General features: G+C 40.3%; 3 protein-coding genes across 10 annotated transcripts in view; 2 read left to right on the forward strand and 1 right to left on the reverse strand.

The window, feature by feature from the left end:
• The window catches only part of LOC114559918 (pleckstrin homology domain-containing family A member 7), a 156,044-nt gene extending 149,639 nt beyond the window's left edge, over positions 1-6,405 (forward strand). For all 6 annotated transcript variants that reach the window (XM_028584949.1, XM_028584950.1, XM_028584951.1 and 3 more), the window contains 4 exons: positions 2,531-2,704; positions 3,492-3,625; positions 3,933-4,066; positions 5,951-6,405. In XM_028584949.1, coding sequence (XP_028440750.1) covers positions 2,531-2,704; positions 3,492-3,625; positions 3,933-4,066; positions 5,951-5,973 — 465 coding nt within the window. In that variant the 3' untranslated portion in view covers positions 5,974-6,405. The remainder of the gene's footprint in view (positions 1-2,530; positions 2,705-3,491; positions 3,626-3,932; positions 4,067-5,950) is intronic.
• Positions 6,406-16,722: 10,317 nt separating this feature from the next.
• Positions 16,723-21,143, reverse strand: c8h11orf58 (chromosome 8 C11orf58 homolog). Its single transcript, XM_028584605.1, has 5 exons — positions 20,947-21,143; positions 19,643-19,726; positions 19,422-19,482; positions 19,090-19,199; positions 16,723-17,349 (listed from the first exon to the last, which is right to left on the reverse strand). Exons 1-5 carry the CDS (start codon positions 20,998-21,000, stop codon positions 17,131-17,133), a joined length of 528 nt encoding a protein of 175 aa, XP_028440406.1. The 5' UTR covers positions 21,001-21,143; the 3' UTR covers positions 16,723-17,130.
• A 1,675-nt stretch (positions 21,144-22,818) lies between these two features.
• LOC114559752 (transcription factor SOX-6) overlaps positions 22,819-27,323 on the forward strand; it is a 112,897-nt gene continuing 108,392 nt past the window's right edge. Inside the window, exon 1 of one of the 3 annotated variants that reach the window (XM_028584602.1) lies at positions 22,819-23,149. The gene's annotated coding sequence lies outside the window, so the exon portion shown is untranslated. Of the gene's footprint in view, positions 23,150-24,441; positions 24,693-27,323 lie in introns of those variants that run through there. The other 2 variants (XM_028584601.1, XM_028584600.1) reach the window with 2 other exon arrangements.

Raw genomic sequence — 27,323 nt, forward strand, 5'->3', positions numbered from 1 at the left:
CCTGGTTTCAGTATGGAATGCTAACAATGCTAACATGCCTGGGTAAATAAAGTGATACAGTAAGTAATTCTAAATGTCAAAGTCTTCCATTAAGGTAACATGACGCATTATAACAACTAGATTGCAATTATGATTACAAACTAACACACTCATAACCAGACTGCGGTGAGATCTGCCTGTAATCAGACTACATTTCCCATAAATCCTTGAATTCAATTTCCCCTGTAACAGTGAGCAATACACAGTCTGTAATCCTCTGCTATGACGTCTCACCTCTTTTCAGTGCATATAACCATAAACGCCAGAGCATATTTTATTTTCTTTACTCCACCAGCATAAAACATGTTTACACCATTTTATATTTGAATTAACATCCTCATTAATACAGCCTTTTTATTGTGCAGATTACAATTCATTTTAGCATTTGACTGTGGTTGATTGCATTGCCACAATTAAAGTTGGGAAGAGAATCTGTACTCATCTGAGGACTTTTAAGTGGCCTATGCTGTGCCGATTTATGCATCATAAATATACAGGACAGGTTCAAGCAACAGGGCTGAAATGCAAGAAAAAGATAAGAATATGTATCAACAAGGAGCGGACAACTTGTCATGGGAAAGTAAGAAAGGGACAGTGCAGTGGCCATATTGGACACCTTGTGTTAAACAGATTTCAATGTGAAAATAGTGAAAAATAACAACAAAAAAATCCCCAGATACCAAATCTATTGTTTCATCAGACCAACAGATCCATGTGCTTGTCATACAATTTTAATTCTCTATGGCGTGGCTGTCCACTCCTTGTTTTTCTGACAAGTATTGATCTCGAAAGCTTATCTGCCCCATTGCTTTTATCCTTCCACAGCTCGGTACAATATATCAGATCAAAGTGAAAATAGTTACAGGAGGTTGCTCGGTTGAAGAGTAGAAATATAGTAGAGAACTTAGAGAAGTGAACTGCTAATCAAAACCTAATTCTGTTATTGAGAAGCAAACGCACAGCTCTTCCCTTTTCTTTTCTATCGTGTAGAGATCTGCACTCAACAATAAAGAGTTTCTTGCTTCTCAACCTCCTCCTGGCTGTGTTCTTCCTAATCTGGCTGGGGTTTGATGAATTTGTGTCTGCATGGTTTTTCCTTCTCTCTATCCTTTTGTGTGTGATTGATTCTCCTGAGCACAAAAAATGCATGGGATGCAGTGTTTCCCAGAGCATGTGAACACACCAACAGATCAGACCGCGCTGCAGGCTACTGGAGTGGGAAGGATGCATGCATGGCTTTGATGCTCCTTGGATGATTACTCACAAGTAACACACACACACACACACACACACACACACACACACACACACACACACACACACACACACACACACACACACACACACACACACACACACACCAGAGACCAAGAGTCATAGGAGTATTTTTGTAGATGCAAAAGTGCTGGTGTACATAAGAGAGAAGGATGTGGTATGTGTGTAATTACAGCTTCCAGAAACACAGACTGATCATCTGCCTGGGTCTTCTCTGTGGCAAAGACACTAAACATGATCCTTTCAAATCCCTGGACTAAACTTCTTGCTATAATTATTCCTGGTTGCACAAAAATGTTAAAATTCATATTTGTCTCCCTTTCAGATTAGCGTTTGCCTCCCTCTACCTGAGGCACATCAAGATATAGTGTAGAAATGACCTTGGTAACCATAGTGGAGACACCTCCCTTTCATTTTACAACCGTGCTATTGCCAATGCTAGTTTAGCATTTCCCCATAAAGAGATCCTCACTACCCCACTTCGCTCTTCCTGCCACTGTTCCATGTGGGTTTGTCTTTTCTTTCACTTTATTGAAGAGTGTAAACATCATTTGTGTTAACCTTTACAGATCTATAAACAAAATACAGGGCTGCAACTATCGTGATTATCTGTTCATCTGCACTGCAGGTTATTTTCTCAACCTTTTGCTCTGGAAAATTGTCTCCCCCCTGACTTCTTCAAAGTGGTTGTTTTGTCTGATCCAACAACCAAAGATATTACATTTACTACCATAGAAGACATAGGACAACCAGTATTCAAAGTATTCAGATTTGACAAGCTGAAGCTGTACATTTTAAAAATGACTTATATTTGCAAATTAATTTAATTTGAGTTGAATAACTGAGTAATCAACTAATAGTTTTTGCTCTGCAAAAGTGCAAAGCTTTAAAGGCTTTAGCTATGTAGGCTGATGTAGATCTAATGTTGACACTTGGTGCTATAAAGTAATCAAGTAGATATTTTACACACATTTCCCTGGATATTACAGACTGTCTACATAAAAATCTGGTTAATTTGTGGCAATAATATAAATGGCTCATAATCAATTTTCCTAATAAAATTAAACATCCAACAACTTGTACACATGTCCTAAAACACTGAGGTTTTGTGATGAATTTATATTTACTTTAACTTTACTTAAGACTTAAATGATAGTGGCAAATCTGTTTCTCTCAGTCATCGGGCTAGCTGTAATCAGGACTCTGCTGTTTCTAGGTGTTTGACTGTCGGGAGGAGCGACTTGCTGCAGAGGGTCAGAGCGATGAAGGGTGGAATCAAGCGAAAGAGAGAGGGAGGAGCCAATCAGGAGAGTGGGTGACGGCTACAGCCACGCGGATACAAGAGGTGGATGTGGAGCCTCTCGACTATGACCTGGATATCAGCCGAGAGGTACACAACATCAGTCGTGGAAAATACGAGTGGCAGGGCAGCGAGAGGCAGTTCAGTGAGGACACAAAAAGATACTAATCCTCTCACCGCTCCACTGTTCTGATCCATCGGGTTAAATCTGCACTTTACAGTTTATCTTGGAGACCATCCGTGATCTTTCATAACATAAATTAATGGGTGTAGGCTATTGTGTGCATTATTCTCTCTACTTCCAGTCCTATTTGTCAGATGTAAAAAAAAAATGTATTTATGAAATTGGCTGACCAAGTATATTTTATCTATTACTTGTATTTCCAGCATGAAAAGATAATAGACAATTTTTCAATCAGCAGCATTTTTTTAAAATGCAACGGTCCATCATGTTTTCTTAAGGGGGGCTTCTATCAGGTGGACACGCCGACAGTGTTGTTGTCATTACTTAGAATTCCTCATGGGGGAGACAGAAACTATGCACTGTAGCTTTAAAAGCATCATTTACAAAATGACAGGTTAGGTATATTATAAATGGGGAACGGTGCATTTTATACTGACTTTATAAATGACAGGTAATGATTTCAAATTATGAGAAAAGCTTAAATTTATGCTAGATTTTTCAAAGGTTTTTACTTTAGTTTCAGCTCCTCCTCATTGATGTAGCAGTAACACCTGAGATGGAAGTTTTAACTGTCATTATGGAAAATGTACCAAATATTACTAAGCAAATTACTTAAAACTGGAGAAAACTGTCCATGGCGTTCCCTAAATTATGGGACATCAAGACTGACTAACCGTCTCTCCAACATTGCAGCTGTCCAAACCGCGAAAAGTTCTCATCCCAGAGCGCTACGTCGAGTCTGACCCCGATGAGCCTCCGAGTCCAGAGGAGCTGGAGGAACGCTCCCGCCGGGCCGAACGCATCAAGAACCTCCTGGCCAAATCTAGGTACACCGCACTCAAATAATGAGACTGGGGTTGGGTTGATACTGTTCCTGTTTTTGGGGCATTTACTTTAAACACTGGGACAGTGTTAGTATGCAAAGGAAGGATGTTTTGGAGTTAAATATTCTGTTTCTGCTCATAGAGACAAATGCACTGATATACAGTGAGTTCAAAATGTCTGCCATGGGTATAAGTATAATACAGATCTAACTGTATCCCAGGTGGAAATGAAGGCCTAAATGGTAATGCATACTAGTCCGTGTGCTGTTCGTGAATCCCCTGGTTTATAGTGTTTGTGTCTTTTCAACAGTTATCAGAACATACAGCCGTCTGCACCTCTGGACTTCGGTGAGCTGGACTCGGCTCTACAGCAGCAGGAGAGGATCATGAACGTGTCCCACGCGCTGGCCTCCGAGGCCTCGCGCAAGAGCAAACTGGTCGCAGGTTAGTGTACTCACACCTAATGAGCATAATGCATCCCGTAGCCCTTAAACTAAGCATCAACCATCACAGCGAAGGCTTTCTCTAAGCCCTTATCCTCCAATTAAAGCGTAACTCTCGCCAAAATGCAACCTAGGGTCTTTTTGTGAATGTAGCCAAGTCAAACTTTCGCTTAAAAGCATGTTTAGGATGGAAGCGCCACTGTCGAGTTAGCTGACTTGTGCAGGCTTAACTTGACGTGAAAGTATGAGCGGAGCGTTTGTTCCATATAGTTATTTATTTAGTATGCACGGCTCTGTTCATCCGTCTCAATCATTGCACACACGTGAACTCACTCAACTGGCATACATGGCATACATGCAGCTATGAGAGAACGTAAAACCGCAATGCCTCAAATATAGCAACCAACACTATTACCGTAATGTATTGATAAGAGCGTTATACAAAAATGATATTTAACAGCCACTTTTAAGATTTACCGTATTTTGGTTTTTCTGTCAAATGGCCTTTTGGATGGGCGAGTCCTAGGGGCACTTTTATGCTAGCCTCAAAATAGCTATTTTTAAAACACTAAGCAGGCTCGACACAACATGAAACTTTGCTCGAAATATCACCAGGGGCTTTACACCTTAACGAAAGCATTGACAACATTGTTTGTGTATACAAATACGGTAAATCTTAAAAGTGGCGCTTCTGTCCTAAATATGCTTTTAAACGAAAGTTTGATTCTGGTACATTCACAAAAAGACCCTAAGTTGCATTTTGACGAGAGTTACGCTTTAATGCTAACCTTTGCCCTAAAAGCAAGTCAGCCCTAAAGCCGCCTCACTTTGTAGAACTGTCCTTTAAACCTCAAATCCATTCTCACGAAGATAGGACAACAACACACACACACACACACACACACACACACACACACACACAGAGGAATCATACATTGCTATCTCAGACAGATTGATGTGATTTGTCCCTGGTGTACAGGGACTGAGTGGCTGCAGCGTCGGTGAGCTCCAGGTACCGGCCATTTCCCTATTTGGGTGGTGTTGATTCATTGTATTGGATGTGTCAGTACATGGCGTTTAGTTTTGGTCAGGAATGTGCACAGATTGTTGACAAAGAGGACTCTTAACCCCCTAAAAATCTTAATGTAATTTTTTTCTAAAAAAAAGAATATTATAACAAGAAAGATTAATTTGTAAGAACAAAAAAGCTAATGAGTTGACAATATATTTTACCTTTGAACATTTTGTAGTTTGGTTTTCGGAATTTCTTCCCCATTTGTTTCAAGTCTCTGAAACATCTGTGTGCAGTCCTGGTTTATTTGTTTTGGGTGACACGTACAGTATCCTAGAGCTGCTTTGGTGAAATGTGGCGGCCTTCTATTTGCAAATCAAATCAAAATCAATCAAAACTTTTATTACAGACTCAAGGTCCAAATCACCCACAACAATACATAAATACATATCAATAAACGCACATGCATACACACCTACCTACACATTTAATAAATATAAAAACAAACAAATTGTTTATGCAAGTGGCGTTGGTGTGAGTTGTGTGTTTATGAACGACAAAAAAAAGTCACTTGATTTAATCCTTGCAGACTATTAATGCACAGTGGTTTGTGCTGCTTCTAGTATTTCACTGCGATATAGAATCACATGGATCAAACACCTGTAAATGAGGTTTTTTTGCAAATAATATTTGAGACCGTTCCCCAGGTTTCAGATTTTCCAACTTTAAACATTTTCTCTTGAGCCGTTTTTGCTTGTGAAATCTACTGGAAACCTACAAAATCAAAAATGAATCAACTCTGATGCAAATTAAAGAAGTTTGTACCTGAAAACAACAAGAAGTACTGATGTCTTCACTGTGTTTTCTCCTCAGCCAAAGCATCCGCAGAACACTGACCACAGGAACGACCAGCACAACACCACCGAAGACTTTTTTTTAAGGGAATGGATCTAATCAATTTTTCAACTAACTGATTTATTTGTAACAAAAAACATTTTTATAACACATTTGGAGTTTTGAAATGGAATCAAGTTCATGCTTCTGCACTTACACACCACAATTAAGCAACAATAACTTATAACACGAGTGAATTGCTTTTTTTTAATCTGCAATTAGCCGTTTCGTAGTTTGGAATGTATTTTTATGAGTGAATAAAATATTGAAATGAAAGCCAATGCCAACATGCTTAGACACAATAGGAATGTTTTGACACGAGTCCTTTATTTATTACGTTGTTTGGCTTGACATGCTTGTTCAACTTTAACTGGATATTTTCTACATAACATCCATTGTCCTGGCAATCAACTAAAATGCATTGGAAAATATGATTAACGATTACATGTTAAAACTAATTACAGAAAATAAATGTGATAAGTTAATTACTTGGTGTCCATCCTTGAAGGTCAATTTTGTTTCAAAAATATAATTAAATTACCATACAATTATAAAAAAAAAAAAAAAAAAAAAAAAAAACATTGGTCATAAGGTTAATGAACAGAACATACGCAACAGAATGATCAAATGCCACTAATTTTACGTTTTTCATTTGAATATTTTTTTTTTTATTATTTTTTATTTATAGCATTTATTTTGAACATGTATATACAATACAACATCCAAAGAAAATAGTAATGTAAAAAAGAACAGTTAAAAAAATAATATTTGTATATAATATTGTTAGCTAGCTAGGTGGAAACAGCTACCTACGTGATGACTCTATATTTCTACATACAGAGGAGAAGCAGCCTTTCAGACTAATGGAAAATACTTTTCATTAAAAAGTTTCCACCAAATACACACTTAACACATCGAGGAAGGGTTCGGCTAGAAACCTAGTAATAGGAACACTTAGTTGATATAGATGAAATAGCATGTTTGAAACAAGGCCATCTAAAATCAGTTTAGTTTCACCACAATGTTTGCATAATTAGCATTTTCCCCGGCCTTGATTTATTCCATGTATGTTTTATAGGGGTGTCACGATCCTCCAAATCTATGAGGATTCAATTTGACTTTTGATTTACTTTTTTCCAGCTGCCACGGCAATTCCACAATAAGAGCCACTAGATCAGTGGTTCCCAACCTGGGGTCCGGGCACCCCCAGGGGGGGCGGCAAAGATCTCAGGGGGGGCGCGAGTCTTTATCTGGTTTGAGGTTGAGGTAAAAAAAGAAATATTTGCACGTTAAACAAATTATGGTAATACACTAGCATATATAATGTATACAAAAGTCTGTATGAAAACTATATATTTTGTTGTATCCTCGTTTTTCCTGCCGCCACGGCATCACTATTTTATGAATGAAACATGGCGGAGAAACGTAACAGTGCTGATAACTGCTCTGTATCAAAAAGGAAAGTAAGGCTTCATCTCGAGAGTTACCTCAACTTTGGTTTAGGGGGGGGCTCAGCTTTTCTTAGACATGAGTAGGGGGGGCGCCAAGGAAAAAAGGTTGGGAACCACTGCACTAGATGACAGAAGGGTACTTTACAGTTCTCAGGAGTTTACAAGGTGCAATTGAATGCACCATGGGTTTAAGAGGGGTATCTGAATGCACCAAGTCCTGTCAGAGTCCACAAGCTTTACAGTTGGTTTGTTTACGTAACTCACAGGAAGGAAAAATGGTGATGACTCCTAGAAAAGTGCAGCTGGAGGCTGTCTGTAGCTTACGTTACGCTGTGTCTTTTACCTACATGCTACTACTGGTAAGCTACAACGTGTTTGTTTTTTTTACACACTGAGTGTGCAAGTAGGCGGTGGTGGAGTGAAAAAATACTGGGAGAAAATTGTAGATCCTGCTTTTTTTAATTGAATGATGAATGATTTTGGGGGTGTGGCCTTGACCAGCTTGCAGCCATGGTTGTAGCTCTATTTGGGCTGCTGTGGATGACAGGCAAGGCAGAGAAATGTGAGGTAACCTTGCTCCTTATGACCTCATAACCTCGATTCCAGATCGGCAGAGGTTAAATTGGGCCGGAGCGCAGCTCCGCCTCCTCAGGTCCAAAACACACCCTGTCGGAGCTCAGCTCCGTCTCCTTCAGCATCAAATATTTTGCCGGGGCTTCAGAATGTTTTGAGTGTAACCCCAAATGTATTTTGAAAAGTTGACTGACAAATATGAAACCGGACGTCGCTTTGTGTCCACTCTCGCTGTAAAAAACTGTGCAGCTTCAGGTTTATGGATGCGCTCTGCTGTCGACGTGCTGCGGCAGATGTTTCGCGTTTGTGCTCCGTGCATTTCTGCCATAAGTTTCGGGTTTCCACCTCCGATGTAGAGCAGCGTACAGACACTTCCCAAAACGTCTCAAACGGGGCTCTGTGTGTGTCAGACGGTCTGAGATCTACCGTATCAGCAGAGCAATCACAGCAGACTATGGTGCAGGTATAGATTATTTTCTGAAATATAGTGACTTTATTCTTGTAGGCTATAAGCCTATTTATAACTTTATTTTTCACAAAATATCACGACTTTCCAAATCTCAGAGAACACAGATGGGATGAGTTATATTTTGAATGTGCACAAAGTTTTGGACATGAGCAGAAATCTTGCTCAAACATCTGAAATATTACAGTCCAGGTGTTTATTAATAAATTAAATGAATAAAGTATCACTAAGGGGAATATTATGCACATTTACGGATGTTACTTCCCCAACAAAAGATGCAAAAGTTGGAAGAATAAATGATGCCTAAGCTACATGTGTGCTGACTCAGATATAATTAGAAAAGTCGATCTAAAGGAGAATAAACAGATGAAAGCAATACAGTTATGATTAGACCAAATGTTGGTGCCATCTAACAAACTGGAAGCTAAAATGAACATACACTGGCTATTAACAAGCTGGGCAAGCCAATCACTGTTAAAAAGGCTATAATAGTGGTTTCGGATTCTCTTAAATCAACATAATTTTCTTGTTTAAAAAGATGTTTACATATTTCCCAACCAATATTTTCAAACAGTGAGTTCATACATTTTTTGGGGTGAGATCCCTTGCCTGCCTGTTAACATTAGCCTATAAAAGGTAAAAAAAACAAAAATTTTAAGTAAGTGAATTGTAAAGTATTTATCTTTGTTTGAATAACTAATCAACCCTACCTTACACATTAATACTGGAAAAAGAGCCCCTTTGGTGTAAAAACACATTAAGTCATTTTACGGCGCAATTTTGAATGACGACCATTCCCCGTAAATAAGGGCTCTCCCTCCCTACAAAAGCCAATTTAACCACTGGCTACATGCTAACAGCAGTAAAATATATCATCTTGGCTGCCAGTGTCGTTAAATTCTCCCCAATTCACATTACTCCTGAAACATTTTCTGTTTATGTAATATTTCGTTTAAAAAACTTTATTTTGACTGTAGAAATTGCTGCTATATTCTATTAGTGCCCACTGCTAACTATAGTAGCTACATGCTAACAGCAGTAAACATGTCATCTTGGCTACCAATGTTCTTGTTTTTTAATTTTGAGAGCCAATTGACAAAGTAAACGTTAATGTCATTATTGGCATGACTGTGATGTGGCTAGGTTAAACCTACAGGGACTCCTTTGCTGTTGGAGTCACAGTAACCTGTGTAGTTAAAAGCTCTTTCTGTGTTGAAATGCAAAAATACACTTTATTTTTTCCAGTAGCAGTGATTATAACACACAATCTTATTTTCCATTGTTTGACTTAGAATCTATAGAGAATGAAAAAATGGGAATTCATGTAGGCTTTCCTGCAGTTTGCTTCTACCAAAATGCCAAATGAAACGCTTGATATGTTGATATGGTTTGTTTAAAAAAACAACTGTGAATACTTATTTTATAAGTCTTCTCCAACACTCTGTCATGCTTAGAAACTTAACTTAAAAACTTATATATGGATGAAATACATTTAGATTCAGATATAGATTGATTAAGTTGTTTTTATTGATAATTATACAGTACATACTGTACTTCTTATTGATTGTGTGTCGGATTGGATGTTGGACTGTGGGAGAACCAGAGACACCCGGAGAAAACCCAAGAGATCACCTCTCCATGAATGGCTGCAGAGTAATAGAAATATACACTAACCTTAAAGATTATTAGGAACACCTGTAAGATTTCTCATTAATGCCATTATCTAATCAACCAATCACATGGCAGCTGCTTCAATGCATTTAGGGGTGTGGTCCAGGTTCTAGACAATCTCCTGAACCCCAAACTGAATGTCAGAATGGGAAAGAAAGGTGATCTAAGCAACTTTGAGCGTTGCATGGTTGTTGGTGCCAGACGGGCTGGTCTGAGTATTTCACAATCTGCTCAGTTACTGGGATTCTAACGCACGACCATTTCTAGGGTTTACAAAGAATGGTTTGAAAAAGTAAAAACATCCAGTATGCGGCAGTCCTGGGGGGTGAAAATGCCTTGTTGATGCTAGAGGTCAGAGGAGAATGGGCCGACTGATTCCAAATGATAGAAGATCAACTTTGACTCAAATAACCACTCGTTACAACCGAGGTATGCAGCAAAGCATTTGTGAAGCCACAACACTCACAACCTTGAGGCGGATGGGCTACACCAGCAGAAGACCCCACCGGGTACCACTCATCTCCACTAAAAATAGGAACATGAGGCTACAATTTGCACGAGCTCACCAAAATTGGACTGTTAAAAACTGTAAAAATGTTGCCTGGACCGATGAGTCTCGATTTCTGTTTGAGTCATTCAGATTGAACATGACAATGAGTTCACTGTACTAAAATGGCCCCCACAGTCACCAGATCTCAACCTAATAAAACATCTTGGGGGTCTGGTGGAACGGGAGCTTTGTGCCCTGTATGTGCATCCCACAAATCTCCATCAACTGCAAGATTCTATCCTCTCAATATGGGCCAACATTTCTAAAGAATGCTTCCAGCACCTTGTTGAATCAGTGCCACCAAGAATTAAGGCAGTTCTGAAGGCGAATGGGGGTCTAACACGGTCTTAGTAGGGTGTTGCTAATAATCCTTTAGGTGAGTGTAGAGGGGGAAATAATAATAGGGGGGTAGAGGACGCTGAGGGTTGGTGGGATAGCTCGGAGAATAAACATGGTGGCATATTGCTGGCAGTTTATTTGAATAGCCTCATGATTCTTTTCCAGAGAGAGTTTTTTTTGGTCTTTTTGTTGCCTTTGTCCATGTGCTCCCCTTGGTCCTCAATCTGGTTCTGAATCCTGTCATTCCCACCGCTGCATGTATTCTCCGGCAAGGTGTTCTGGATGTCGCTGAGCGACTGGAGGAGACGGGCTCTCTCCACCTGCCACTGCAGCTGCTGACTCTCCAGTTCGCTGATCTTTTCCACGATCTCCCGATTGACCTCATCGTGGAGTACTTTATTTACTTTGAGCCCTTGTTTTAGCTGCTCCACTTCAGCTCTCAAAGCTTTATTCTCCTCCTTTAGAATATTCTTCTCCTCCTTGTCGCAGCTCGCCTGCTGGAGGGAGGATCTCAAAGCTTCGTTCTCCTCCTTTAGTGCGTTGATCTTTGTCTGATTGCTGCTGAGCTGCTGAGGCTGGAGCTCCGGGACCACCGTCACGGCGTGCTGGGAGGAAGCCTCCACCTCATCACAGGCCTGAGTGGAGATTTGTGGCGCTGTGCAGATATCTTTCTGCTGCATAAGACGGCTCATAAAATCACTGGCTTCATCCCCACTTGCCTTAGCTTCACGCAACTGTGGTGGTGTCCAGTCAATTCTTTTTTTTGGAGAGGTTGGTGCTGTCCAGTGAATTCTTTTTTTTGGAGAGGTTGGTGGTGTCCAAAGTTTTTTCTGTTGAACTGGGCCCCGTTTATAATCATCGGCTTCAACCTTACCAGCCCAAGCCCTAGCCAAGTGTTTTTGCTTAGGCGTACAGTGAGGTTGTGTTGCCTTCCGAAGGGTTTTTCTCTGGCCAGGGCCCCTTGTCAGGTTGCTGGCCTCACCAGCCTGCCGTGCTGCACCTGAAGGTGGTGATACACTCTCAGGTGTAGCTGCAGCCTGCTGAGGAGCACCCTTCCGTCGAGAAACCTTCTGTGAAGCATCTTTAGGAGTACGGTAGGGTGGTGGGACTTTCCAAAGTGTTTTCCTCTGGACGGTGCCCCTTGTCATTTCAGAGGCCTCACAAACCTGCTGTGAAGCACCTGAAGGTGTATTCACTTGTAGTGATACACGCTCAGGTGTAGCAGAAGCCTGCTGTGGAACCACCTGGATGGGGATTTCCTGCTCTAGATCCTTCCATCTAACAACCTTCACAGGTTTTGCTGTAGCTTCCTTTAATAAACCTTTGGGTGCAGCACCAGCTTGCAGTGGAGCAACCTCGGGTTTAGCAGCTGGCTGTGGAGCCACCTTGATGGTAATTTCATGCTGTAGAAAATCCGTCCGTTTAAGGATCTTCAGTGGCACGGGTTTTGGTGTAATGTCATTAAGTTTTGTAGCACCAACCGTCTGGGGAGTATCTTTAGGTGAAGCTACCTTCTCTGGAGCATTTTCTGGGGAAGCTACCTGCTGTGGAAGAGGTTTTGGTGTAGCAGCCTGCTGGAAAGAACCTTTGGGTGCAGCACCAGCTTGCAGTGGAGCATCCTCGGGTTTAGCAGCTGGCTGTGGAGCATCCGTGGTTGTAGCAGCCTGTTGCGGTTGGTCCCCTTTCAGTTTCTCGGTCTCTTTGGTGAGAATGGTTTTGGGTATGGTCTGTGGAGGCTTTTCCCCTGCAGAAATAATAGCCTCGTTCCACACACGAAGGGAGTAAATCCTGTTATTCCAGGAACTGAAAGAACTCCCGTTCGGGTGGATAACAGTTTTCTTCCCTTTATTCTTGCCTTTCTTGTTTTGTTTAACTTTGGAGTTCTCCATCGTAAAGATTTGGCAGTTTGTCTGTTAAGCTCTGTTAATGTCTCTGAGTGTCTGTGTCTGACAGCTGTGGTTGAGATTGTGAGATTGTGAGTTTTAAAGGGTGTTGATCCTATGTGCTAAAGATTCATCAAAGGAGTGGAATGCAATGATGATGCGTCAAAAGAAACATGATGGAATGTTCTTTTTGATCGTTTTGTTTATTTTCAAAAGTGCATCTTTTGAAATGGGAGGCCAGACAACAATAGTTATTCAATATTTATATGTGTGATTTATTTATAAGTGACAACAGGAGCAGAAAAGTATTGAAAGGAAATGGCAATACATTACTTAGCTATCTATCTATTTTTTAAATGACAAATAGCTTAAATGACTCACATCCTGCTATGAAGTGAGGCATGTTTTAATGACTTATCTGAATTTGCTAATAGTTTTTGAAGGGCAACTATTATTTAGCATCTTAAGGATGATACTTGTATTTTGTGTTTGTACTAAAACATGTTTACATGCTTTAATGTTTAAAAAAAACCACATACTCCCCATGGCTGCTGCACCCACAGATGCACCTGTATTCACCCTCTGTATTAGATGCTCTGGAGCGCCTGTCTCTTTAAGCCCCCCTCCAGAAAAACCCCAGTCTGCTTTGATTGGCCAGATTTACCGGTCTAATGTTTTGTTCCGAATAATGAGCCATGAGGTCTAAAAATATTATGAAACTTTGAAGGAAACAGTTGACAATAGGCTCTATGCACGCATCACTTTCACATTGGTGTAAGGATGTTTGGACATTTCCGGTTCCCGCAAGAAAACAGATTAGACAGTGACGGTAGACTGTTACGATGCAGAGATGAAGTTCACGAGTTGCCTAAAGTATCTGTTAATGATATACAGGGGGTTGTCCGGGGCATCCAGTACGACAGTGGTTCCCAACCTGGGGTCCGGGCACCCCTCAGGGGGCGGCAAAGATCACAGGGGGTGCGCAAGTCTTTATCTGGTTTAAGGTTGAGGTAAAAAAATATATATATTTGCACATCTTAAACAAATTATAATAATACACTAGAATATATAATGTGTACAAAAGTCTGTATAAAAACTATATATTTTTGTTTTCGCTTAAAATTGTAGGCAGGCTACTTAGTAAGCCAAACCTCTGGGACCTCTTAAGCTGATGCCCTTGCTGTCATCAGGTCAGCTGCTAGCTGCTAGCTGCTATCGTCCTTGTTTTTCCTGCCGCCACAGCATCACTATTTTATGAATGAAAAGTGCTGATAACTCCTTTGTATCAAAAAAGAAAGTAAGGCTATATCTCAAGAGTTACCTGAATTTTGATTTTGGGGTCGGGGGGGGGCTCAGCTTTTCTTAGACATGAGTGGGTGGGGGCGCCAAGGAAAAAAGGTTGGGAACCACTGCAGTACGACACCACGTAGGTAGTTGGATAAAGGCTTCAAATTTTACGTTTCCTCATTTCTTTGCAACTTTGAAGGTAATTTGCTAACGCTTGTTAGCCTGAGCTAGAAGCCTTGCTTTGGTGTTTTAAGTCATGATTCCGCCCTTATTCAGGCCTTTTGGAGTTGGAGTAGGGGACAGATATGTATGAGTCACTCTTGGACCTGCCCATTTGATTTTACTAGCTTGCCTGTATGGTCAATACACCACCCTGTTCTTTTTGCCTGTATGGACACTTTTCAACTTTAATGTAAAATTTTCCTCAAGTCTTTCATTAGTGTCCATGTATAGTTAAGTAATGATTCTTCTATTTTTGATATATTGTGTAGCCTGTTGTACTTGAGTAGATAGAGAATTTGCACCTACAATGTACTTGCACTGAAACTCTCTTACCCTACGTTACCATTGCACCTTTTTTTGCTACAATCTAATTTTACTGTATGGGCACACTATTGATATCTTCCTTTGTATTTTTGTAGTATGTACGTGTACGTGGATGTCATATGTCTGTGTGCCTATGTGTGTGAACATACACACACAGACATACACATACACTCACAATCACAATGATTGTGAGATCGAAGCCTTAACCCTTGTGTAGTATTCATATTTTTGTTACACAAACTTAATAATGTAATGTAACAGATTTAGCTCAATTACCAATGATACATACATCATCTATGGTTCATATTTGCCATTTACCCCTGTGAGATCAAATTTATGATCATTTTCGTTTTTTGGAAAGAGAGGAATTTCAATTATTAAAAAGGTAAAAAAATAGAAACAAGATTTTGGATCATCTACCCTTTCAAAAACAGTAACTAATCATGAACTACTAGTGTTACCAATGTAACAATTTGGTAACTTTGTGTGGGAATAGCAGGTGCAGAAAGACAACATTCCCACAGACAGACACCTACAATCTCACACACACACACACACACACACACACACACACACACACACACACACACACACACACACACACACACACACACACACACACACACACACACACACACACACACACACACACACACACACACACACACACACCTCTCCCCGTTGCTGGCAGCCCCTCGCCGGGCGCCGTGACCGGCTCTGGGTCGGTTTAGCAAGAACGGGAATGTTGGGATCAGGAAAACAAAAACTGGGTTAGGTTCGGAAAACGGGCATACCATCGGAGTTCACTACAACGCAGTCTACAACACCTTGGGAGCATTACGCACGATCACACGTGTGGTCAAAAGGTTGCGGAAAACTGGGTACATTTTTACCCATGGAAATTCTTTAGAAATCCCGACTATTGCGAGGAATGTTGCGACGACAAATTTCACCCTGCTTCACGCAACTTTTTCTTGCGTAACAGGTTTTATAAATGAAGTCCCAGGATTTGTGGATTTCTTTTCTGCCATTCTTCTCTTCTCTTCAGCTTGGATGTCGGTGGACAGTTCAGGTTCTCCTCCCCATATCTGTGTCTCTGAGCTCTGCAGGCAGACAGTTAGGTTTTGCTCTGATGTCAATTGGCAGCTGTGAGGCCTTTCTACAGACAGGTGTGTGCCATTCCAAATCATGTCCAATTAATTAAATTAACCACAGGTGGCCTCCAATCAAGGTGCAGAAACATCTCAAAGATGATCAGGAGAAGTGGGAGGGACCAGAGCTAAATGTCAGGTTTCATAGCAAAGGGTCTGAATACTTATCTCAATGTGACATCTCAGGTTTTTTTGTGTAGAATGATGTGGGAAAATGTAGCATAAGGTTGCAACATAGAATGTGAAAAAGGTGAAGGCATCTGAACGCTGTGTATTTGCCCTCTGATTTTCTCAGCCCTTAATGACAGTCATTGACAATCATTGTGCTAGTTTTGCTGCACTGCTGATGTTGCATTAGCGTACAAAATATCCATGCACAGTTTCCAATAAACTATATCCAATGAAGGCTTCTTTACAGTTTGGATTTGTTTAATTTAATTATAATTTCATTTAGAAGAATTTTCTAGGCAGTTTGCATTCCCTCTGCTGGACATGATAAACAGTTCCCTCTCAGAATTACTAGTCTTACACCAATGACAAACCTGATTGATTAAAAAACATGTTTGAGTTATTACCTGTCAATGCAGACTTCAGAGACTAAATGTTTAAATAAATCTTGACCACATGATCTGCATTTGCTTCTTGGTTTGAGAGCTTACCTGCACGAAACATTTACTTTCATGTATCTAATCTCTAAGGATTTTTTTTTTTTTAAAGTCTTACATAGAAACCACCTCCTTTGTCTGCATGCCACTGTAGTTTTAATGTTAAAAACAGCAAATGTTACTTTTCTTTCTTTCTTTTTATTGGTTTTCAAACACCAAGATGTGGAAATGGTAAAGTGACACTTTCTTTTATTGGTTTTCAAACAAGAAAATGTACAATGTGTATACCAATCATGCTGAATGGCAAGCAATCCTGTTTCACCCAACACAATTTGTGGCAAATGTAGCGACTGTTAAAAAGTTTTGAACGAAATAAAAATAGGACTATTTGCCATCTTAATTTGATATACCACCACTTAACCAAAAGCTGGCGTATTAGCCTGCAGACATAATTCTTTGACAACTTTGATGCACTCCAGGATGTCGCCCAATGATGAGTACATGTGTAGAGAATCCATTTCTACACAGTAAAAAGGACTACAATGATGGGTGATCGCCTACAGTTAAACAAATAACGTCAAAAATTACAAATTTGAGATTACAAAAACTAATTCCTCCCAGCACATCCCCCTCAGCCCTACGCTGACTTCACAAAGGCCGTTTTGCAGCCGTGTTTCTGTTCTTCCTCACTACTGTCTGAGCTGGCCTCGTACTGGTCTGAGGTCTGCTCCTTTGGGCTGGGATCGCTGCCTTCGTCCTGCGTGTTTGTGGGTTCCTCTTCGCTGGTTGACTCCTCTGGCTCGGTTGCTTTTGTCTGACTGTCCACTGGTGGCGAGGGCAACAACTCTGGCTCAGGCTGTAGGTCAGGAAGAAAAAGATGATTTTTGAAGATGATTTGTTTTTTGTTATATGTTAAAAACCTAAAGTGGAAACAAATGTCCCTGGATTTTGGTGAATATTTAGCCTTGGGCTAAAAGGACAGTTACATTTTGGTAGTGACAGTTGATAGTTGGATTTGACCATTATAAAGTCTTTGAGAAACAACTATGAAATTAAAAGAGAAAGTGATGTCCCCTTGAAAATGTGTTCAGTGTTGGCAGAAGTTTGCCTTTTTGTTTGAGTAGTACTTACATAAGAAACAATGACAGTGCGGGTGTGCTTTTTGCCCGCTACACCCTGCTCTGCATACACAGCTCAACATTTTAAAGACAACACAAAAGACGAGGGTGCGTTGCCTCTAACTGGGTGAGACACAAAGAAAACTAAGAAGTGGCATTGAAGGATGGACGTAATGCTTCGGCTACATCATCGTCCCCATTACTGTCCTGTACCATATGAACTCTCTGGACCCTCGAGGATCATCTAGTCGAGGTGGAGAAGCAGCGCGAGTAAGACTTGCCCTAACTTTGACTCAAACCCTTAAGCATTCATCATTATCCCCCTTGTGGTTACATCCTGAAACTACCTTCTATTTTCAGCTTTTCATTTTTAGAATGGTTTCTATCTTTTTAGTTTTACTGTCTTTGTATGAAATATTCTGCATAAACAAACTTACTTTGCATCACAGGATTTATTGGAATTCTATATTGTGATTACTAGTAATGCTATATATATATATATATATATATATATATATATATATATATATATATATATATATATATATATATATATATATATATATATATATATATATATATATATACACTTTGTGATGCAAAGTATGTATGTATATGTGTGTGTGTGTATATATATACACACACACACACACACACACAGTTTCTCATGAAAAGTAAGAAGGCGCAGAAAGTTAGTTTAATAGCTTTAAACAGAGCTGGCCAATATATCAATATTATATCGATATTGTGATACGAGACTAGATATTGTCTTTGATTTTGGATATCATATTATGGCAATATGGCATAACTGTTGTCTTTTCCTGGTTTGAAAGGCTGCATTACAGTAAAGTGATGTCATTTTCTGAACTCACCAGACTGTTCTAGCTGTTCTTTTATTTGCCTCTTACCACTTAATCATTATATCCATATTACCGAGGATTATGTATCACTAGTGTCATGGTGTAAATGTTTTGTGAAAGCACAAATTGTCAACCTTCCAATATTATTGCATTATCAATAATTAGGAATCTCGTGATTTTCTCCATATAGCCTAGCTCTATCTTTGAATCATTAAAAAAAAAACATTTAGCACAATATTTCTGAGAGTTTAAAAGAGAAGGAAACCACTGTAGAGGAAAAGGTTCCGGTGAAATGAAAGTACAGTATGTAATAAACTACAGTCCCTACAGTCAAACCAGTCTGAAATTGAATACTGTGTTCAATCACGGATGATGGAATATGATAATAATATGGAGATCTAAGGAAGATGTATTGATGGCCATCGTTTCATTAGAAAACTACAGAAAAAAACAAATTGCTTAAGTACTACCCAGTCAGCAGTCTAAGCACCCCTCAGTGGTACATCTACTAAAGGTTGTTTTATGTCTGGCCAGATAAATCAAATAGCTGATTTTAAATGTATTTCTAAAATCTCGCCGTTGGCTGGCCCCTCTTCTGGCCCTGAATGACTCCCTCACCTCACTGAAACCCAGGCCACAGTGTCTCCGGTTCCGGCCTGACAGCTTCCCGTCCATGCTCTGCTGGTACTGCATCTCTAGCTGCTGGTTCATCTGCCTATCTTCCTGCCCTGCAGAGGAGACACCGGTCACAGCAGGCACACCCAGCCATTTCAGGCCTATCCATGCATGGATAGATCTGAGTGGCGGATGTATCGTGGGGAAGCCAGGTTAATTGCATTGGGCATAAAGATGAGGCAGCATGGGCAAGTGGCAAAGGAACAGTAGTTTGGACATGTCTTACATTAGCAGAACAAATACACAATTTACAAACGCTAAATAAAGACGCTTACCACTGCGGAAGTGGGATGTTGACTTGTGGTCGCCAATGACGAGGCGTCCGGTGGGTTCTTTCTGGAAAACAGAAAACAATCCCATTTTATATCTGTTGTAGAGTGACAATGATAAGCTAAACGAGGCATGTATGTTGTCTTTTATCTTTATGCTATGCACTACAGGCCTAATGAAGTGAACTGAAAGTATACTGAAGTGATCAACAATAAACAAAGCAAACCTTGCTAGCGCCCATCAAACGTAAAAACTTTTGCTTCCTTTCATTGCTTCCCAGATCAGCTGATGCCCACTGGGTAGGCCCATCCTGTCGAGGCAAAAGATTGGTAGCATTCATGCACTCAACAAGAGCAGACTTCCATTAAACACATAATATGATGGTATGGATGATAATAATCACATCATTTACAAAATGACTGTTTTTTTACAAAGCACTACTAGAGGCTGTTTCTTTCCCCTCTGAAGACTAATCGGGTATGAGGGGCACCTTTGGTGCCAGAAGAATCATTCCTGCAGTCTTGGATGTATGTTTGATGACGTTTACTTTCAGAATTCTCCGTTGGGATTTTGTTGGTCTACTCCAAGTGTCTGCGTGAGCCTTTTGTCTAAGTATAGCATATGCACACATACAGGATTGCAAAATTGACAGGGGAAAGAAAATCCTAAAAGTTCATAAAATAACAACCTAAATCACAAAGATGACCCCTATACATATGTATAACTAGAGCTGGACAATATATCGATAACGTGATAGGAGACTAGATATCGTTTTAGATTTTGGATATCATAATATGGTATAAGTGTTGTCTTTTCCTGGTTTTAAAGGCTGCATTACAGTAAAGTGATGTAATTTTCTAAACTTACCAGACTGTTGTAGCTGTTCTATTATTTTGCCTTTACCCACTTAGTCATTATATCCACATTACCGATGATTATTTATCAAAAATCTCATTGTGTAAATATTTAGTTTTTCTATTCTGGAAATGTTAAAGGACCCACACTCAACAAAACATTAAGGATGATTTGATCTTTACAACAGCATACCTGTCAACATTTGTGTTCTTTTTTTTACATATTAGTGCCGCTGCCCAGCATTTGCCTTAATGCAATTTATTTACAATTGAGAATAAACCGTTAGTGGTAAATTAAAAAAGAAGATACTGCTGTGACCCCCCCCAGTCAGTAACCCTTAGCTGTGTAAAACACCTCCAGTCAAGAGACCCTCTATTTTCAACAAAAAATTGTCAAACATACTACAAATTTACCCAGGGCCCGTTTATCTAAATCCCATTTGATACAAAATAGCACAATGCATGACACGTTTTATCCAATAAAGTTTCAACTCAACCTAAAAAGGCGAGTAAGTAAACTTCGTCAGGCTGCAAACAAAAACGTGTTCAGCTTTCACGGCACAGCTTTCCAAGAATAGCGTTAGCAAACAGGCTAACGTGATGCTAAGCTTATCTAGCTAGGTATGCTATAGCTTTCACCTACGGGTTATGTTCAGTGTTTTATGAATTTACTTACGTCACTTGGAGACGCTGGTCGTTTTGACCCATGCCTGTTCTCTGGAGAAGTCATTATGAACCAAAGGTTTAGTAAACGTCAACAAAATATCATACCACCTAGCAAATGCTAGCTGGATTTGTCAACAAGAGTCCGTGTCGCCACTTCCGGTTACGTCTTCTTCTTCGTTTATGTCGCAGTCGGTCACGGCAACTCTTTGCTCCCATCCACCGGTGGATTGTGTTACTACACACTTATAACAGATAACTGTTAATCAAATTCACTAAGCGAGAAAATCAGTTAGCAAGACTGTCTGCCACTAACAGAATGATATAGCAGATTGAACGAGAGTAGCTAGTATTGAACTGATAGATAGGCATACATTTAGATTTGGCTGGATCCAGGCAAATTTCCACAGTGAGGCCAACACAATAAAACAATTGTGATCACATCACGACGTCAAAGTAAAGAGAAGTATATATTTTTTTTATTAAGAGGCCTGCGTAATTACATAGAGGTCAACCAATTGGCCTAATACAATTCTTAATTTGGCCAATGTTTGACTGTCCTTGTATTATAAGGGGGCTCCAGGGAATTTAATCATCTGTGATTTTAAACACAATGACCATCTCTGAAGCAATTAAAGATTTTTGTGATGGAACTAGCCATGTGTTTTCTCAAAGGCTAGGAGTTTGATTTTAGAGGAATGCACATTATTGCAACTAAATACCTCAACTGAGGATCTTCTAATGCTGGAATTCCGAGATTATAGCTCAGTGGTTGATCCAATAGCCGGCATGGCACCATCATTTAAATTTGGAGCATAATTTAATCAGATCTTGATGCTGGATGTGTTGCTTTTCTACAGTTTATTCTCAATTAATTACATTTAGTCAATCCATTTCCAAAAGCCGTCATGGGGTCATGGACATGCACGGTGTAAAATGAACCCTCTATTGTGTGACCTGCAGTCAAACCGCCAAAAGGTGGCGTAAGAGTAATAAAGAACACCTCTGACAAGACGCTAAAATTACATTTCTGCACCACACCATCGTCGAGATATTAAACGAGACGTTTTTGGGGCTTGTAATCCCATTTAATAAGATAAACACGTTTTATATACTTAATAAAGGTGAATCCAGACTCCTTCCTAATTAATATAATATTTTCAATAAACTGCAGTTTTTTTTCTGAGCAAAATGATGAACAATCAAACTTTACAGTATCAGGTGTCCTTCAGATAAGACGCGACAGGACATTTTCGAAAAAGAGGAGATTTAGGCCGTTTTTCAATCATCTTAAATTGCAGGCTATTCCCAAGTAGACCGTAGACGTGTTGTTGTTTTAAAAATGATAAACAACCACTGGTGAGACGTTTCCCAATTACATATGCAAAATATCAGCACAAAGAAAACTTTCTTCATCTGTCCACAAATAGCCAACGCTATTTTGTTTATTAACAGGCCAAATATAGGCGTTGTTTGTTTTTCAATTCGAATTCTGAAAAAGAAAATGTTGGTTAGAACAATGTGGCTTCAGTCAAATAAAAGCAATAAAAGCATTTCATTTAATTTATTCAATTTGTGTTCAAAGTGGTCGCCAAGAGCAGGGGATCAGTACGCGCATGCACGCACACACACACACGCGCGCGCACGCGTACGTGTAACCTAAAGAGAAAGGGACACAGAGATGAGCGGAAAAGTTAAAATGAGGAATATGTAAACTATTTTAAATTAATGAACAAAACACTTGAAGAAAGTGAGACAGAGACACACGGAGACCGACACAGAGAGAGAGAGAGAGAGAGAGAGAGAGAGAGGGAGAGAGAGAGGGAGAGAGAGAGAGAGGAGGGGTTATCCTGCCTCGGCCTCTTTACCCGACACTGCCCCGCACTCTCACTTAACCTCCACATAGTACCGGACGGGAAATAACTTCAAATATATATATATATTTTTTAAAGATCCTCCTCATTCTCATCTCTGACGACGACGCCCAAGTGTTTTCTTCTACTTTGTGATCCTCTGCGGAGCGCAAACAGAGGAGTTACCAAAGTCCCAGACACGCTCCAGCGATGGTGACTTTACGCACGGGATTGGAAGGCTGTTTGAACTGACTGCTCTTGTTTTTGTTTCATCGCTGAAACTCTTTCTCATCGCCCCATAACAATCCTCCAGTGTTGCCAGGAACACGCAGCGTATGCCCCAATAAGTGAATCCAGGTAAGGGTAAGTCCTGTTGCGTCAGTGTGGACCGGCTCGTGCTCTCTGGGCTGCTTGTTTTAAACGTCGGTGCGCACTCTGCTTATCTCTGCCTCACAACAAACAGCGATGACAGCAGCACATTCACAGTCTGCATCAGTGTCTTTAAACCTGAAGTTGGACCGTGATTAGACTCGCTCGACCCTACATAACCTCTAAAAACTAACTCACAGAATACTTACTTTATTTTTTATTTTTTTATTTTATTTATTTATTTTTAGAAAGGTTTCGTATTAAGGTGTTGTGGAAAAACACCCACACTATTCTGTAGAGTAATTTGTGGATGTTATAACTTATTCAAAATGAGACCAGTTCTAAAAAAAAAAAAAAAAAAAAACGCATTAAGGTAACAAAGTTAATGATAAAACAATAACCAATTATAATAACCACTATCACGAGTTGATTGTCAGTTATTGTTATGTTATTGTTATGTTGTTTAGTTGTACTCTATGACACGAACACAGGTTATTAGAAATATTGGGTTTCCCTTATAATATCCTATATTAAGCTTATAATAAGCACACTAAAACCGTAAGGTTGTCAGATGGTTGTCATTTCGCACCACTGTCAGCCACTGAGACTCATCTTAGAGCTGGCGATGACGAAATACGTCTGTAACATTAAATCTGTGCTCATACAAACCACACAGAAATGAGCAAAAGTGTATGACTTCCAAACATGCTAATCAATGCATGTCTATCCTTTTCTCCGAGTAGCTGTTAGGTGTTTACTCCAAATTAAATATTCAAGCTTCATTTCAGCCATAAAAGATGCAACTCTATTTTGCAAGTAAAGCAGAGGCTACAACTTCAGTTTACGCACTGTCCACTCCAGACCTATCATGCGTACTATTAACAGAAATGGTTCAGCGGTTCTGTAGCACCAGAAAATGGTTCTATAGGCTCAGAACACGTTAAGAGACATTTAGAAATAGTCTCTGAAGCACCACGCGCAAAAAAAGAAGCTTTGCATAAATTCGCTTGTAACAAATTAAATACTTTTTAAGAGCTACTGAAGTTTGATTTTTTTTTTTAAAGCACTTTTATAATTTAGTTTCAAGAAATCCGAGGACTCCTAAAGTCATCCCATTCAGACCCGCTGGAGTCTGAGGGATGATACTTTCAGTAGTTTCCTCTTCGGCCACACAGCGGTAGCCTTCTGTCCACAATCGTGGACGCTCTGCCGGACGGGCTGTGCGCGCGTCCCCGGCTCCACGGCACCTCTACAGACGCACATTTCAGCCCGCAGTGGATCTGTGGTGCCTTGTGTTTCTTGCACATGTACTGGGATATAATAGAGAGAAATATAGTCTGGATGGGGAAAAAAAGTGGGGCGTCTTTAGGGCCAAAGTTAACTTTCTCTCCCGGAGGTCACGGCGCCTGACCCTAGAAGAATGCGTGAGTCATAAATTAAAATAGACTCGGAGCCCTAACACAGATCCATTGGGAGACAATACCGAGGGAAAACAGAACAGTGTCCCAGCACGGCGAGAGAGTTGAGAAATTAATCTGTAAGTTTCTTTTCTTTTCTTTTCTTTTTTAAACTTTTATTTCCAGTGCGATCATTGTCGTTCTTTATGTTAGATCGTTACAAGTTTGGATCGTGCGTCTTAACGGGTGCTAAAAAAAAGTGTCAATTCCACTTGCCAGTTGTGCAGTGACAGCGCTGGTTATGTATGAAGTTAACTGTGCGGGTGTGAACTTGAGCCATGCATGCAGGGACAGCTTTTTTTGTCCGGAGTGAAGAGTCCGCAGCTCGGACAGTCAGCCCGGTCTGTCTCCTGCATGTGTGAGAGTTTAATTTGCCCTGAGTTCACGGTGAGGATGTGACAGGGGGTACAGGAGGACAAGACGCACGACAACGGCCTGGAAAAGACTGATAGAGTCACTTCAGGGTGTTCCCCAATACTTAGAGCCACACTACACCTCAAAGATAAGCCGCTGCTCGCATGCAGATAAGGAGCTTTTAGAGAAACAGAGCAAAAGAGAGATCACACATGCTTGACAAAACTAATGAGTCTGAAAACCGCTAAAAGAGGAAACGCGCAATTGTTTCTGAGATTTGTGAAGCTATATATCTTCATCGCTTGTCATACTCGGAGTTTTGCGCAATTTCCCAGCATCAGCTCTAATTGTTTTACGCATCCACGTTTTTGTTTGCACATCAAATCACTCCTCTATTCAGAGTTATAATTGCCCGGCTTGACAGAGCCTCCAGTTGCCAGTTTGGACCTGCCCGCACCCGCCTGCAGTAAATCACAATTTCCAACAAGTTGTTTAATTGTTTGGACTCTGGCAGAACAATTTATAGAGCTGCAACCCCCCTCTCTTGTAAGTGAGAGTGTCTGTCTGAAAAACAATCCGAGCAAAGGGGGGTTTGGGGGAGGGGGGGGTCGCCGAAGTTGATCTCCTATGGCATTTTGTTTTGAGCAGGTGCTGCGGGTTGAAGTTCCCTCATAAGGTAAAGTGGCATTAGAGTGTCCAAATGGCAGACTTATATATAGGCTGCCAATTCAGCACATTGTCCCGGGCTGCATGGTTAAGCTCTCTCCGCTGTCTGAGGGAGACCTGCAGCTTTTTTTCTTTTTCTCTTTCTTCTTCTGTGGGGATCCGCGCTGACAACTGGCGGACAAGGCTGAATACAGCGGCCGGTCACCGTGTGGTCCACTAGGAGCCTGTCAGCAACATGAAATCTCTATTATCAACCGTGCGTACAATGCCCCTTTATTTCTGTGGCACATTTGAATTATTCTCCACCTGTGATATAATATAAATAATTTACAAGATTATTTTTTTTTCATTTGGTAAAACATCAGGTTCCATTCTCTGAATATGTATATATATATTTTTATATATATATTTTTAAATCCTACAGAGTCATTTGCTCAGTTCATTTTCGGGCCGGTTGCCTCACAGAAAAAGATTTTTATTTAATTTTCAGATTTTCATTTGATATAGGTATCTCTCTCTCTCACACACACACACACACACACACACACACACACACACACACACACACACACACACACACACACACACACACACACACACACACACACACACACACACACACACACACACACACTCAATTCAGATTGTGCTTATGTTATTTTCCAGCATCAGCACACATTTGACTGTTATTCAAAATCACTATCATCTATTAAAAATTCCACTCTGAAAATATAAATTTATTTCTTCTTTGCCTCCAATGGTAAGCCCTATGAATGTGCACATCGCTGCGAATGTGATGCAAAGCCAACCTCAGGATCTAATTCTCGTTCTTAGAAATCCATCCATTGCTCACACGTTTTTCTAATATGTCACATATATTTGGTGGACTCTGGGAGGCCTTTTTCTCTGGTGTGGCCCAGAGGGACTCTCAAGTGGCAGAGAGATGGCACAAGCTGGAGAGACTAAAAAGAAAGAGATTTGACGGCAGAGAGAGAGAGAGGGTGAGATGAAGGGAGGGATTGAAGAGAGGAGGTGGAGGAATGCTCTGAATTTTGAGATTGTGACTGTGAGTTTGCCATTTATAAGACATCCACAACACCCTGATACGCAAAAGGAGTCATAGCTAATGACAATTTTAGGAAGCGTCCTCATGTTTAAACCCTTTAGCTTTACTTTTATTTTATCAAGCTGAATGCCCATCTTCCATCTGACCATGGTGTTGCAGATTTCAGTGTTTCCACATGTTTGCTTTTTTGAAGATGTCATTCACTTTCATCGAAAAAACAAACAAAACAAAACGTCGCTCCATCCTTTTAAGCCTGTGGCCCATCCGGAGAGTCCTAATTATTTGTTGTCGGGCTCTTTCAAAAAGACACCAGCCCCTAAATTGGACATGTGTTGTACAAACACAAATTAAACATTTAGCCCTAAGTATTTCTCCCTGGGTCCTAAGTGCATATTAGTCAGCCTATACTTATCTCTGGCCCAACGGCACACCCAAATTGCAGTGTTGCTGCTGAAAAAGAAAGGTTGAGGCCCCGGAGAATGAGCACTTGAAGCACGCTGGCAGATGCCCATAAGTTTGTCAACCACAATGCAAGCTTAGGTGTGTATGAACATACACTGTGTGTGTGTGTGCGTGTGCGTGGTTGTATTTAGGTGTGCACGTTTATGGATTCATATTTGTGATT

The sequence above is a fragment of the Perca flavescens genome, chromosome 8 (genome assembly GCF_004354835.1).
Source record: "Perca flavescens isolate YP-PL-M2 chromosome 8, PFLA_1.0, whole genome shotgun sequence".
In the NCBI taxonomy this organism is placed as follows: Eukaryota; Metazoa; Chordata; class Actinopteri; order Perciformes; family Percidae; genus Perca; species Perca flavescens.